This window comes from Chlorocebus sabaeus, chromosome 2, assembly GCF_047675955.1.
Source record: "Chlorocebus sabaeus isolate Y175 chromosome 2, mChlSab1.0.hap1, whole genome shotgun sequence".
NCBI lineage: Eukaryota > Metazoa > Chordata > Mammalia > Primates > Cercopithecidae > Chlorocebus > Chlorocebus sabaeus.
Window position 1 is genome coordinate 38,891,405 of NC_132905.1, and position 15,888 is coordinate 38,907,292.

General features: G+C 46.3%; 1 protein-coding gene and 1 pseudogene across 1 annotated transcript in view; one reads left to right on the top strand and one right to left on the bottom strand.

Annotated features, from left to right (window-relative positions):
* Positions 1–4,016: 4,016 nt before the first annotated feature.
* Positions 4,017–15,888, top strand: part of EFCAB8 (EF-hand calcium binding domain 8) — a 102,766-nt gene continuing 90,894 nt past the window's right edge. Inside the window, exons 1-2 of the mRNA XM_037982882.2 lie at positions 4,017–5,645; positions 9,528–9,693. Of these exons, the coding sequence (XP_037838810.2) occupies positions 5,433–5,645; positions 9,528–9,693 (379 nt within the window). The 5' untranslated portion in view covers positions 4,017–5,432. The remainder of the gene's footprint in view (positions 5,646–9,527; positions 9,694–15,888) is intronic.
* Positions 13,015–14,104, bottom strand: LOC103248400 (small ribosomal subunit protein eS12-like; annotated as a pseudogene).

The window sequence follows — 15,888 nt, forward strand, 5'->3', positions numbered from 1 at the left end:
CATTTATGTTCTTCATATGGAATTCTGTCTCATTTCCGTGGTTCTAAATGTGACCAGCAGACCCAGAGTTCCATCTCGACTTCATAAAGGAGCTGTCTTGGACTGGGAACAGCTGCCGATGTCTTTGTTGAGATGGGAGTTGGAAAGTGATAGCACTTTGCCAGCAAGATTAACCGGGGAGATCAAATTGAGTCAGGGTGAGTGGGGGTGTTGGGTGAAAGTTACACTCCAAAAGATTGGATACCTCTGCTGAAGACCTCTGCCTGAGCTCCAAGGCTGGAGAGCAGCTCTTACCTGTGTCCTGACCGGCTTTCAATGCGCGTATCCTTAAGTCATCTGCCTCTACAAATTCCTACAAACCACTCATTCCCCTTTAATCCCTAGCATGTTCCCCTAGTGGCTGCTCTGAATTCTCACCCCTGTTCCAGATGGTACTCTCCCCACTTGCCTTACCCTGCCCCTCTTCCATAAGCTCCGGACAGGTCAACTTTAGGGAACAGATTGAGGCAGATGGGTGTGACTTCTGATCTGACCTGTTCTCCAATTCTGAATATCAGCTGAGTTTTATATCTCATCCTTCCCTTGCTTCCCTTCCGAGTTGGAGGAATGGTACTTGTCTTGGCCTCTCCCCTCTTACTCCTGCCCTTTTCTTTTGGGTGGTCTCTTTTGCCAGCAACCAGCATTTTTTTTTTTCCAATTGGCATTTTACCTCTGTTCATGAGCATACATAGAACCACTTTCTCCTGGTGAAAGACATTTCTCTTACAAAACGTTTAGTTTTGAAATAATTAAAAATATATAAATAGTTGTTAGACTACTACAGAGAACTTCCCTTTGTCTAGACTAACTGTGAACATTTTGCTGCATTTGTGTTGTTATACATGTATTTGTTTTTTTGTTTTTGTTTTTTTTTTGAGACAGAGTCTTGCTCTGTCGCCCAGGCTGGAGTGCAGTGGCCGGATCTCAGCTCACTGCAAGCTCCGCCTCCTGGGTTCACGCCATTCTCCTGCCTCAGCCTCCCGAGTAGCTGGGACTACAGGCGCCCGCCACCTTGCCCGGCTAGTTTTTTGTATTTTTTTTTTTTTTTTTTTTTAGTAGAGACGGGGTTTCACCGTATTAGCCAGGATGATCTCGATCTCCTGACCTCATGATCCGTCTTGGCCTCCCAAAGTGCTGGGATACAGGCTTGAGCCACCGCGCCTGGCCTATGTATTTGTTAAACCATTTGAGAATTAACAAACATCATGCCCTTTTACTCCTAAATACTTTTAAGTGCACATTTCCTGAGAACAAGGACATTCTCATAACCACACTACAGTTATCAAAAGCAGAAAACATTAATATAATGTAGAGTCCACGTTCAAATTTTACATAATTTCACCGAGAATAGCAGTCCTTACAGCATTTTTGTTTTTTCCCAGTCTGGGATTCAATTCAGAATAGTGCATTGCCTTTAGTTGTTGGATCTCTCTTTTATTTTTTATTTTATTTTTTTGAGATAGCGTCTCGCTCTTTTGCCCAGGCTAGAGTGCAGTGGCGCGATCTCAGCTCACTGCAAGCTGCGCCTCCCGGGTTCACACCATTCTCCTGTCTCAGCCTCCTGAGTAGCTGGGACTACAGGCACCCACCACCACGCCCGGCTGATTTTTTGTATTTTTAGTAGAGACGGGGTTTCACCGTGTTAGCCAGGATGGTCTCGATTTCCTGACCTCGTGATCCGCCCGCCTTAGCCTCCAAAGTGCTGGGATTACAGGCGGGAGCCACCGCGCCCAGCCAGTTGTTGGGTCTCTTGAGTCACCTTTCATCTCTAACAGTTCCTTAGCCTTTCTTTGGTTTACATGGCATTTTATTTTGGCCAGGTGTGGTGACTCACACCTGTAATCCCAGCACTTTGGGAAGCTAAGGTGGGCGGAAAGCACTGGAGGCCAAGGAGTTCGAGACCAGCCTGGGCAACATGGAGAAACCCTGTCTCTACTAAAAATACAAAAGTTAGCCGGGTGTGGTGACAGGCGCCTATAATCCCGGCTACTGAGGAGGCTGAAGCATGAGAATCATCAGAACCTGGGAAGTGGAGGTTGCAGTGAGCCAAGATTGAGCTACTGCACTCTAGCCCGTGTGACAGACACTCAAAAAAACAAACAAACAAACAAAAAACCAGTTATTTTGTAGAAGATCCTGTAATTTGGGTTTGTCTGTTTCCTTATGATTAGATTCAGATGTATTTTTTTTGGCAGTAATACGACTGAAGCAATGTGCCCTCCATGTATTGGATCAGAGGATGTAATTTGGCCGCATTGTTGATGGTGGCAACCTTTTTTTTTTTTTTTTTTTTTTTTTTGAGATGGAGTCTTACTCTTTCGCATAGGCTGGAGCGTAATGGCACAATCTTAACTCACTGCAACCTCTACCTCCTGGGTTCAAGCAATTCTTGGGCCTCAGTCTCCCAAGTAGCTGGGATTACAGACGTAAGCCATTGTGCCCGGCCTATTTTTTCATTCTTTCATAAAAATTGGCATCATACTATGCACCTTTTCTGCATCTTGTTTTTTTTTTTTTTTTTTTTTTTTTTTTTTTGAGACAAAGTCTCATTCTGTCACCCAGGCCTCAGAGTGCAGTGTTGTAATTACAGTCCACTACAGCCTCGAACTCCTGGATGCAGGTAATCCTCCCACCTCACTGTCTTGAGTAGCTGGGACTACAGGTGAGTGCCACCGTACCCAGCTTATTTTTTGTATGTTTTGTACAGATGGGGTTTCACCATGTTGTCCATGCTGGTCCCGAACTCCTGGACTCAAGCGATCTTCCTGCCTTGGCCTCCCAAAGTGTTGGCATTATAGATGTGAGCCACTGTGCCTGGCCTGCATCTTGCTTTTCTTATTAGTACTTCATGGAAATCTCTCTTAGCTGCTGGAGGTCAGATTCATCCTTCTGATGTTTAGGTGATGTCCTAGGTGCAGGTGCACTGATTCATTCATTTCTCTATAATGGTTCACTTTTGGTTTTTGCTCCTATGAATGATGCTGCAGCAATCACTCTTCAACAGTGGCCTTTCACAAAGGAGTCATTTAAATTACTACCCACCATCCTACCCACTCCACTGAAACACATTTTATTTTATTTTTTTTGAGACGGAGTTGTGTTCTTGTTGCCCAGGCTGGAGTGCAATGGTGCGATCTCACCGCAACCTCCCCCTCCTGGTTCAAGCAGTTCTCCTGCCTCAGTCTCCCGAGTAGCTGGGATTACAGGCATCCACCACCAGACCCAGCTAACTTTGTATTTTTAGTAGAGACGAGGTTTCTCCATGTTGGTCAGGCCGGTTCTTGAACTCTCAATCTCAGGTGATCTGCCCACCTCAGCCTCCTTAAGTGCTAGGATTACAGGAATGAGTCACTGCGCCCAGCCATTGAAACACGTTTTAAAGATTGCCATGAACCTGGTGTGGTGGCATGCGCCTGTTGTCCCAGCTACTTGGAAGGCTGAGGTGGGAGGATCAGCTGAGCCCAGGAGTGCAAAACCAGCTTGGGCAACATAGCAAGACCCCATCTCAAAAGATTGCCATGAACCCTTTTTTAATTAAAAATCAGAACTGCATGATTTAGGCTATAAACATCTTCCATAATCTCACCTGCCAGAGATGACTGCCATTAATTTTGGAGTATATGTTTCCAGGCTCTTTTTTTATGCATGTGCCAACATGTACATGCATATATTCTTAACAGAAATGGACTTAACATTTTACATACACTTCAGCTTTTTCACTGGTAACCTCTTAATTGCCTTTTTCAATGGCCGTTTCTTTCCCTTATCACCTTAGTTCACTTTGTAGCATCCCATTCTCCTAGCTGTCTTGTGTGTTTCTTCCTCTTTCTGTAGCCACTCAAGTTTCAGTCCCCAGATTTCCAGGTATTCGTTTTTATTATTTCTTTTTCTTTTCTTTTTTTTTTTTTTTTTTTTTTTTTTTTGAGACAGGGTCTCACTCTGTCATCTAGGCTGGAGTGTAGTGGTACGATCTCAGCTCTTTGCAGCCTCAACCTCCTGGGCTCAAGCAGTTCTCCCACCTCAGCCTCCTGAGTAGCTGGGCACGTAGGTGTGTGCCACCACACCTGGCTAATTTTGGATTTTTTGTAGAAATGGGGTCTCAGTGTTGCCCAGTCTGGTCTCAAACTCCTGGATGCAAGTGATCCTCCTGCCTCGGCCTGTTTTTTTATTCCTAACTGGACAGCCTAGTATCACATGCATTAAATCACTTTCCCTCCTTGCTCCTTTTTCTGGAAGTGGTTCTGGCATTTCTGTTAACTTGGTTCTTGGCTTCCAAATCTCCTTCCTTTAGGCTGTCCTCTCTCCTTTGGTCCTTAGGTGTGAGCTGTTGCCAAGACACTGCTAGATTAGAGCATTCTTGGGTACCGTTCAGTCTTCTCCCTCCAGCTTGTGCTGATGAATTTTATTTTTTATTTTTTTGAGACAGAGTCTTGCGCTTGTCGCCCATGCTGGAGTACAATGGCTCGATCTTGGCTCACTGCAACCTGTGCCTCCCAGGTTCAAGCAATCCTCCTGCCTCAGCCTCCCAAGTAGCTGGGATTACAGGAACCTGCCACCACACCTGGCTAATTTTTTGTATTTTTAGTAGAGACAGGGTTTCACCATGTTGGACAGGCTGGTCTCATTTGAACTCCTGACCTCAGGTGATCCTTCCGCCTTGGCCTCCCAAAGTGCTGGGATTACAGCTGTGAGTCACTGCACCTGGCTGCTGGTGAACTTTCATAGTTGCCCTTCATTTTATTCAGACTGGCCAGGTATTCAAGATTCTACTTTCTGCTGCCAATTTTTTTTTTTTTTCTTCTCTCCCATGATTTCTTCCTCCCTTCTGCCCCCAGGGCCCTTCAGGTCAAGCCAAGCTGGCTCACTTGGTCTGTCTCCTATGCATGTCCTGGGCTTAACTATTTCTTGGCTGTCCACCTGCCATCCTAGAGTGCCCTCTGGACTCTTGCCTGGTGGGACTTGCTGACAAGGTGGATTGGTGCTCCAATGACCCTAACAAAACTCTGTCATCTATCTCATATGGAGGCCTTGCTGACCCAATAGAAACGTTCCCTTTATATTCCCAGAGAAGAGCTCTGTTCTGTCTGCTCTCCCGAAGTCCTGACTTGCAAGGGCACTGGAAGGCGGGTGGGGAGGGTATATGCAGCAGAAATGAGGGGGCCTTATTTTTCTAATCTGTTTATTGTACTTGTACTACCACATGGCCTCCTAAGATTCTTCTACTTCTGTAGAAAGTGTGATCCTCTTTAGAAAGCCTCTGGCATTAAGTCAGGAGTAAAGAAACTTGTGAAACCCCATGGCTTCTGCAGGACAACTCCTGTGTATCAGGGGAGGAAAGGCTCAGATGCAAGCTTGGCAAAAGCTTTTTGCTGGAGAAATCTCTGGGAAAAGGGATGCTCATCAAATGCTTGCTGGGAGTGTCCATGGGCAAGGTGCAGCCACCCTCTCCCTTGACCTTGACTTCTTTTCCACCTTTTTGTGACCTGGCTAAGTCAACCTTCCATGTGGTCCTTACAACGACTGGAGTTAAGTTGACTATGATTCCCTATTCTAGGTCAAGACTAATGTCTTCTGAAGACTTAGCAGAGATCCCTCAACTCCAAAAGGTAAGACAATTATCTGGACTAATAAAGGGTGGGGCATTCCAGAGTCACCCAAAACCTCACTTACCAGCATGGAAGGACAGTGGTTTCTGCATTGGGGAGGGGGTTGCATACTCAGACATTTACCAGGCAGGTAACTTAAGTGTACTTTTTTTGTTGTTTTTTTGAGACAGAGTCTTGCTCTGTCGCCCAGGCTAGAGTGCAGTTGCACCATCTCGGCTCACTGCAACCTCTGCTTCCCGGGTTCAAGCAATTCTCCTGCCTCAGCCTCCTGAGTAGCTAGAATTACAGGTGTAATTTTTGTATTTTTAGCAGAGACAGGGTTTCACTATGTTGGCCAGGCTGGTCTCGAACTCCTGACCTCATGAACCGCCTGCCTCGGCCTTCCAAAGTGCTGGGATTACAGGCATGAGCCACTACACCTGACCTAAGTGTACTTTTAAAGGGCTGCCTGAAACTGGGTATGGTGGCTAACACCTGTAATCCCAGTACTTTGTGGGCCGAAAGCAGGAGGATCGCTGAGCCCAGGAGTTTGAGACCTGCCTGGGCAACATAGTAAAACCCCCATCTCTACAAAAAGTAAAAAATAAATTAGTTGGGCATAGTGGCACATGCCTGTGGTCCCAGCTACTCCAGAGGCTGAGGTGGGAGGATTGCTTGAGCCTGGGAGGTCAAGGCTGCAGTCAGCTATGATCTCGCCATTGCACTTATCCTGGGCAACAAAGTGAGAGGGTCTCTAAAAAAACAAAACAAAAAAATTACATGAGTCAAATGCAACACAGCCCCCTGATGTACGGTCTGTACATGGGCTCCACTTCTCTACTTAATTTTGTCCAGCAGGTTGTGATAATGGTGGGATGGGCTGTAAGAGTTTTTATCAAGCCAGGTATGTATTGTCTGTTATGTGCTTGGGGCTGGGGAATATAGAGATAATTAATACAAATTAGATTAAGATTAAGTTAAACATGGCCTTGTCTTTGAAGAGCTTACTATGAGACAAGGAGTAATAACAAGAGCTGTCATTTAATTAATTACAGTTTACTAGGGCTTCACATGTATTCAGGTGTCATTTAGGTCTCAACCACAACCCTGCAAGGTAGGGACTGTGGCTCTCTGTTTTGCAGATGAGGAAACCTGTGGCTCAGAGAATGATGTGATATACCTAAGTTAAAATAGCCTGTAAGTGGGGGAGCCAGACAGAATTCCAACCCTGAGCTCTGGGGCTTTGTAGCCGTGTGCTTCCCCTCATGGCTTGCTGCCTACATGTATGGACAGACATGCACACTTACTATGCCTTGAGGGGCAGATATGAACAAAGACCTGGGAATATGGAGGTGGCAGTGATGACTGTCATCTGAAAGTTATGGAAGAGCTCTCCATTTGAGCGAGAGTCTGAAGAGTGGTTAGGGGTTCACCTCTGAGGGAGACGGGCTGGATTGTATATGGGAGACAATGTGAGTAAGCACGGAATGCTTGCTGGGCTTGGGGATGGTGGGAGCAGGTGGTGTGCCTGGCACATGGTGCATGCTTGAAACTAGAAAGATAGGTCAGAGCTGGTTAGGAAGTGTTTTGAATGCTACACTCAGGAGTTGGGGTGAAGAGTATCAGAGTCACAGTAAAATCATTGATCAGATTTGCTGCCTAGAAGCCAGGTGTGGTGGCCCATGCCTGTAATCCCAGCACTTCGGGAGGCTGAGGCAGGAGGATCACCTGAGGTCAGGAGTTCGAGGCCAGCCTTGTCAACATGGCGAAACCCTGACTCTACTAAAAATACAAGAAATTAGCTGGGTGTGGTGGCTTATGCCTGTAGTCCCAGCTACTTGAGAGGCTGAGACAGGAGAATCACTTGAACCCAGGAGGCAGAGGTTGCAGTGAGCTGAGATCACGCCACACTCTAGCTGGGTGACAGAGTGAGACTCTGTTTAAAAAAAAAAAAAAAAAAAAAAAATTGCTGCCTAGAAAGATGACTGGTGCCAGTGTTGGGAGGTGGATGGGAAGAGAAGGCCAAACTCTGGTCTCAGTTAGTGGTGGTCATTGTACTTGTCCCAGCAAAAGACTAGAGTTCGAGGCGAGCAGGGTTGTGGGAGAGGAGGCTTATATGTAGGTGATGGATCCCAGGAATAATTAACTGGAGGGACAGTAGAATGCATAGGAGGAAGAGGGAAGAGCTGAAGGTGGTACTGAGATTTCTAATCTGGGACCTGGGTGGGTGGTGAGAGCTTTCACGTGCTCCTCTGTTGGGCTCCATGGAGGCAGGGACCCTCACTGTGTTCACAGTGTATCCACAGTGCTGTATCCACAGTGCCTGGCACTCAGTCAATGTGTGTAGACCCTTGGCAAATGAATGAAAGGTCACAGGAGGATGAGCACATTTGCTCTTTAGTTGGGGCTAAGGTGGAGAGAGTGAGCAATTCAATCCCTTGTCTCTTGTCTTTTTGAACTAAAGTCTTCTCAACTTCCCAAGGCCCAAAGCAATGTGTCTCAGTGAGCAGCACTGCCTCCCTGCCACTCAGGCCATCTAATTGTCCACGTTTGGAGTCTTAGGGGAGGCAGCCTTTGATGGCCTGAGCTAATGCTAAGTATCTGTATGAGTCTCACAGAGGAGTGATGAGAGGAAGCATCATGAGGCCTAGAGGGGTGGGGAAGGCTTTTGGGGGGGATCTGAGAAGGATGAGTAGAAGGGGGAAGTGAGGGAGAACCCCCAGTGGAGGGGTCTATTTGAGCATTGGTGTGTTGGTAGCAAGGCCAGGGGTGGGGCAGGTGAGCTTATCTGACCCAAATGGGACATCTGGACTGGTCAGGACCAGGTCAAATTAGGGAAGATGGAGCTGGATTCCTTGGGGTCTTTTTTTTTTTTTTTTTGAGAAGGAGTCTTGCTCTGTTGCCCAGGCTGGAGTGCAGTGGCACAATCTCAGCTCACTGCAACCTCCACCTCCTGGGTTCAAGTGATTCTCCTGCCTCAGCCTCCTGAGTAGTGGGAACTACAGGCACATGCCACCACACCTGGCTAATGTTTTTGTATTTTTAGTAGAGATGGGTTTCTACCATGTTGGTCAGGCTGGTCTCAAACTCCTGACCGCAAATGATCCGCCCTCCTCGGCTTCCCAAAGTGCTGGGATTACAGGCATGAGCCACTGTGCCCAGCCCCCTGGGGTCCTGAATTCTGACCACTGAAGATTTGAAATGATATAGTTACTGAACTGAGGTCCCTTATAAATGAACACCCCGTTATGAGTAAGGTAGGACTTAGCCGTATCCTCCTTGAGCCTCACGTGTGGCATCTGTAAAAGGGAAGCAATGGTTCCCTCTCCAAAGTCAGGAGAGTCTAGATTTTTCTTTATCTTCTTAGGTCTAAAAATGGTTAAGAATTATGTGTTTCTCCATGGAATACTATGCAGCCATAAAAAAGGATGAGTTCATGTCCTTTGTAGGGACATGGATGAAGCTGGAAACCATCATTCTGAGCAAACTGTCGCAAGGACAGAAAACCAAACACCGCATGTTCTCACTCATAGGTGGGAACTGAACAATGAGAACACTTGGACACAGGGTGGGGAACATCACACACCAGGGCCTGTCATGAGGTGGGGGTAGGGGGGAGGGATAGCATTAGGATATATACCTAATCTAAATGACGAGTTAATGGGTGCAGCACACCAACATGGCACATGTATACCTATATAACAAACCTGCACGTTGTGCACATGTACCCTAGAACTTAAAGTATAATAATAATAATAAAGAATTATGTGTTTCTGTCAGTAACATCATAACACTACTTACCTTGTTCTTTCTCAAAGAGTCTCTCTTTAAATCATGTGCTGAAAATGTTTGGCTCAGGAAATTGAAACACTCAGTCCCTGGTTCTTGTTATATTCGTTCCAGCTGTCTGTCCCACATAGCTTCCAGAACAAGGAGGCTGTTAGCTCCCCAACACCATCCATCACCCTTAGCCAGGTGCCCGACCTCCAGCCTGGGTCCCAGCTGTTTACTGAGATACACCTGGCCAAGATAGAGAAAATGTTTGAGGAGGACATCAACTCGGCTGGAGGTAAGGCCTCTCTGTAGGCTCGGTTTTTGTGTGAGTTCTGCAACAGGGCAGGATCTAGTACCTGGGGTATGTGGAGGGTTCAGACATGATAAGCATTTTGTTTTTGTTTTTGAGATAGGATATTGATCTATCGCCCAGGCTGGAGTGCAGTGGTGTGATCACCACAGCAGCCTCGACCTCCCATGCTCAAGCGATCCTTCCGTCTCAGCCCCCAGAGTAGCTGGGACTACAGGCACATGCCACCACTCCTGGCTAATTAAATTTTTTTTTTTTTAGAAACAAGGGCTTGCTATTAGGTTGGTGAAAAGTAATTGCAGTTTTGCTATTAAAAGTAATGGCAGAAATCGCAATTGCTTTTGCACCAACCTAATATGTGGTCCAGGCTCGTCTGGGACTACTGGGCTCAAGTGATCCTCCTACCTTGACCCCCAGAGTAGCTGAAACTACAGGCACATGCCACCATGTCTGGCTAATTAAAAAAATAATAATTGTAGAGACGAGGTCTTGCTATGTTGCCCAGGCTGGTCTCAAACTCCTGGACTCAAGCAGTGCCTCCTGCCTCGGCCTCCCAAAGTGCTGGGATTACAGGTGTGAGCCACCATGCCCAGCCCTGATCAGCATCTTTGCATCTAGTTTCTTCTATAAAACTTTCAAGCATTATGTAGGTATTGCAAGCATATTGGAGGCTATTTGGGATCTAGAAAATTTTAAAAAATATCCGTAGTCCAAATACCCAAATGTAACCACTGTTAGCATTGTGGTGTATGTATTTTCTTCCAGTTTCATATGTATGGTTTATTATCTATTGCTGTGTGATAGTACCAAAATCTTAGTGGCTTAAACCAATGCATATTTATCACTTCACAGTTCTGTTGGGGCAGGAGTCTGGGCATGGCTTAGCTGGCTTCTCTGTTCAGGCTCTCATAAGGCTGCAATCAAGTTGTTGGCTGGGGCCGGGTACGATGGCTCACGCCTCTAATCCCAGCACTTTGAGAGGCCAAGGTGGGCAGATCACTTAAGGTCAGGAGTTCAAGAGCAGTCTGGCCAACATGGTGAAACCCCATCTCTACTAAAAATACAAAAATTAGCTGGGCGTGGTGGCACGGGCCTCTAATTCCAGCTACTTGGGAGGCTGAGGCAAGAGAATTGCTTGAACCTGGGAAGCGGAGGTTGCAGTGAGCCAAGATCACGCCGCTGTACTCCAGTCTAGACCACAGAGTGAGACTCCGTCTAAAAAAAAAAAAAAGTTGTTGGCTGGGGCTGTGGAATCATCTCAGGCTTGACTGGGGAAGGACCCACTTCCAAACTCACTCAGGTTGTTGGCAGAATTCAGTTCCTCGCTGCTGTATGATTGAGGGCTTCTGTTTCTTCCTGACTGTTGGCAGGAGGCTACCTTCAGCTTCTAGAGGCTGCCCACAGTTCCTGGCCATGCAGGATTCACCAGCAGAGCTGCTTGCAAGGCTCAAGCCAACAACAGGGAGAAAAACTCCAGCAAGATGGGTGTTGCAATCTTTTTTTTTTTTTTTTTTTTGAGATGGTGTTTCGTTCTTGTTGCCCAAGCTGGAGTGCAATGGCATGATCTTGGCTCACCGCAACCTCTGCCTCTGGTTCAAATGATTCTCCTGCCTCAGCCTCCCGAGTAGCTGGAATTACTGGTATGTGCCACCACGCCCAGCTATGTTTTGTATTTTTGGTAGAGACAGGGTTTCTCCATGTTGGTCAGGCTGGTCGCGAACTCCCGACCTCAGGTGATCAGCCCGCCTCGGCCTCCCAAAGTGCTAGGATTATAGGTGTGAGCCGCCGCATCTGGCCAGATGTTGTAATCTTATATAACAAATCATGTAATCACATGCACATAGTCCTGCACACCCTGTCACCTGTGCCATATTCTGTTGGTTAGAAGCAAGTCACAGGTCCCATCACACTCCAGGGGAGGGGATCAAAGGAGGGATTGAGCACCAGGAGGCACACAGTATGAGGGCTGCTTAAGTCTCTCTACCACAGATGGCTATGCGTGTTTTCATATGTCTTTAATCATGCTATATGTGTAATTTCAGACTATTTTTCACTTAATGCTAATATCCTAAGGAATTTTTCATATTGCTACATAATCTTCCAAGTCATCATTACTAATGGAGGCAGTTGTTTCACTGGCTAAGCTATTCCCCTATTTTCAGACATGTAGGTTTTATTGAGTTTAATGTTGTAAAGATATCCTTTGTGCATCAAGCCTTTTCTCTGTTTAGAGCTTGATTTTTCCCCTGAGATAATACTCCTGTAAGTCAAATAATAGGAATACTTAAAGGCATCTTTCTTCATATCCACTAGACCATGCCAGGGTCCTATTTACCTGCGCTGTGAATTTTTTTTTTAGATTTACAACCACACTGTGATGTGGGCAGGAAAAGATAAGAAATCTCCAGTTTACAAATAAGTAAAGTGAGACCTAGGAGGGACAATTTGTGTCTGGTCTGAAGATAGGGGGTTCCTGGGTGGTGGCCTTCAATATCATTGTTTGCAGCCAGGAATTGCCACCACTGTGTCTGGGAGGACTCCGTTGGTACTGACTTTGGCCATCATTTTTATTGTGTTTGTGTTTGTTTTGAATAGGTAATATATCCACACAGTTCAATATACCCAAACGGTTCAAGATCCAAAAGGTACTTTTTTCATGGTACCTTTTAGATACACAGAGAAAATGTCTTTCTCCCCCAGCACCCACGTGCCCAGGTATATCCCTTTAAGTGATTACTGTTTTCTGTTTCCTGTGATCTTTATTTTTAATTTTTTAGGGACAGTGTCTCGCTTGGTTGCCCAGGCTGGAGTGGAGTGACGTGATCATAACTCACTGCAGCCTTGAACTCCTGGGCTCAAGTGACCCTCCTGCCTCAGACTCTGGAGTAACTGGGATTAGAGGCATGTGCCACAATGCCTGGGTAATTTTAAAAAACTTTTTGGTAGAGATGGCGTCTTGCTGTGTTGCCCAGGCTGGTCTTAAACTCCTGGCTTCAAGCAATCCTTCTGCCTCTGCCTCCCAAAGTGTTGGGATTACAAGCGTGAGCCACTGCACCCAGCCTCCTGTGACCTTTAGAAATACAGAAGTACCTTTAGTCATTTTCTCTCTACTTTTTTTTTTTTTTTTTTTTTTTCCTGAAATGGAGTTTCACTCTGTCACCAAGGCTAGAGTACAGTGGCACGATCTCGGCTCACTGCAGCCTCTACCTCCCAGGTTCAAGTGATTCTCCTGTCTCAGCCTCCTGAGTAGCTGGGACTACAGGCACGCACCACCGGCTAATTTTTGTATTTTCAGTAGAGACAGGGTTTCACCATGTTGGTCAGGCTGGTCTTGAACTCCTGACCTCAGGTGATCCACCTGTCTCGGCCTCCCAGAGTGCTGGGATTACAGGTGTGAGCCATCGCGCCTAGCCCTCTCTACTTCTTTTAAATGTTAGTGTCCAGTCGTCAGTTTCCTCCCTTTTTTATATGAAGTGGCACCCTACTGTTCACACTGTTCTACTCTTTGCTTTTTATTTTTTAAAATTTTTATTCTTTTTTTTTCTTTTTTTGTGAGCCAAAGATTTACTTATTCATTCCTTGCATTTGAAGTACTCTTCGATAAAATCTTTGGCCTGAGACTCCTTTCCATAGTCCTTAACTACTACACAACTGCAACCAACCACTTTACGGGGTTTCCCCCTCTCTGTCAATTTTACAGAGGCCTACCCATTCTCCTAGTTTCTTGTTGTCATCAACCTTAATTAGGTTGATCTGGTGTTCAGCACAAAGGGCCTCCACCAACTTGACATACATAGGCTCATCACAGTTGGATGCAAGCAGACAAAGATGGGCTTGGCGCCTTTTCCTAGGTTTCCTATAGGATGGATGCCATTCAGAACTTTTGCGCTAACACCATGAACTCCACGCCTTCTTCCCTTGGGTGGCAGTTTTGTTCCGGTTGCAAGAACCCTCAGTATTGAGACTGATAGACGTACTTGTCTAAGGCTTTGGCAGCTTCGTGAATTCCATGTGCTAGGCCATCATGGATGAGGGTGGTCTTCAGCACCTCTTGTAAGGCAGTATTAATGTCTATTACACCTCCAGCAGCAATGCCTTCCTCGGCCATGGCGGTGGGTTACGGGTGAAGCGGAATGTTGAACGCACCGAAGCCTCCGCCTCTGCGCAACTCTGCGGTGGCAGGGAAAGAGCTAAATTTTTATTCTTTTAAATTTCTTTTAGAGATAGGCTTTTGCTGTGTGGCCCAGGCTGGCGTGTAGTGGTGTGATGATAGTTCACTGAAGCCTCGACCTCCTGGGCTCAAGCAATCCTCCTGACTCAGCCTCCAGAGTAGCTAGGACTACAGGTGCATGCTACCACATCCAGCTACTTTTTTCATTTTTATTTTTTGTAGAGATGGTGTCTTGCTATGCTGTATTCCTTGCTTTTTAAAAAAATTAATTTTAACAAGTTTTACCTCTTGCTTTTTACTGAATGTATCTTGCAGATATTTTCATATCAATGTAAAAAACCCTTTCTCATTTTAAAAAAACAACTGTGACTTTAAATGGGAGAAAGGAAAATTCACCTTTTGTTGATGTAGGATAAAGGAAAATAGGATAATTTTTCTCTTTCAAAAGTCTTTTAAGGAGGTGGATTATGAGTACGGGCTCCATACCGTGTCTTAGGCACCCCAACTGTCAGTGTGTGCCTTGGAGGGAAGAGGGGACACGCCAGTGTCCTTCTTCCTGTTCTGTAAGTTCCCTTTTCCTAGCTTCAGTTCAGGTTGAATCCAGATCTTTGAGGGAAGTCAGTGGTTCTTAAAGAGGAAGGCGTGCCTTTCAGTCTCCCCAGAAGGTTTTGAAAGCACATAAAGGCAGTTTGACTCCCAGCTCTGTCTGGAAGGAGGCTGCAGGGCTGATGGCCTGCCCCCTGACATCTGTTTTCTACCTGGAAGGACCATTAAGTGCTTAAGCACCTTGGCTGTAACTCCAGATAAGCAAGATGGGTCCCTCTTTTAGCAACGCATGATTTCTTCAGGCTTTCCATTTATTCCTTGATCCAGCAACAAAGATAATAATAATTACTGTTGTATCATTGTGCTGGGTGTTTTATAAGGAGCATAGAATGGGGTTAAGAGCATGAGTTCTGGAGCCAGATTGCTGGGGTTAGTATCTGGTGCTACCACTTACCAGCTGTGTGACCTTGGGCAAGCGACCACACCTCTCTGTGACACATTTACTTCCTTATATAGGTAGTCCGTGTGCATAAGGCACAGAGAACGATGCCTGGCATGAAGTGCCATCGCTAGCACATCTTAGTGCAGTGCCCACAGAAACCCTCAGGGGACCAGTGTTTGTTGAAGCCAGGACCCAGCCCTGGGGAAACAGGCTCATCTCTGCCATCCCAGAGCTCTCAGGCTGGAGTGGGAGATAGAAGACAGACAGACAACAGTGAAAGCGAGCTGGGCACAGTGGCTCACGCCTGTAATCCCAGAACTTTGGGATCCCAGCGAGCTGAGGCGGGTGGATCAAGAGGTCAGGGGTTCGAGACCAGCCTGGCCAACATGGTGAAACCCTGTCTCTACTAAAAATACATAAATTAGCTGGGCATGGTGGCAGATGCCCATAGTTCTACTTACTTGGGAGGCTGAGGCAAGAGAATCGCTAGAACCCAGGAGGTGGAGGTTGTAGTAAGCCAAGATCGTGCCACCGCATTCCAGCCTGGGCAACAGAGCGAGACTCCGTCTCAAAAACAAAAACAAGGCCGGGCGCAGTGGCTCATGCCTGTAATCCCAGCACTTTGGGAGGCCAAGGTGGGCGGATCGTCTGTGGTCAGGAGTTTGAGACCAGCCTGGCCAACATGGCGAAACCCCATCTCTACTAAAAATACAAAAATTAGCTGGGTGTGGTGGTGCACACCTGGAGTCCCAGCTACTCGGCAGGCTGAGGCAGGGAGAATTGCTTGAATCCAGGAGGCGGAGGTTGCTGTAAGCCGGGATCATGCCATTGCACTCCAGTCTGGGCAACAAGAGTAAAACTCCATCTCAAAAAACAAAACAAAACAAAGCAAAACAAAACAAAAAAACACCACTAAAAACAAAAACAAAACACAAAACAGTGAAAGCGAGTGTGTCAGCTGATAAAGAATGTCAGCAAGAACCATGGAGCTGGGCAATGGTGGGGGTGGCCTCCTTAGATA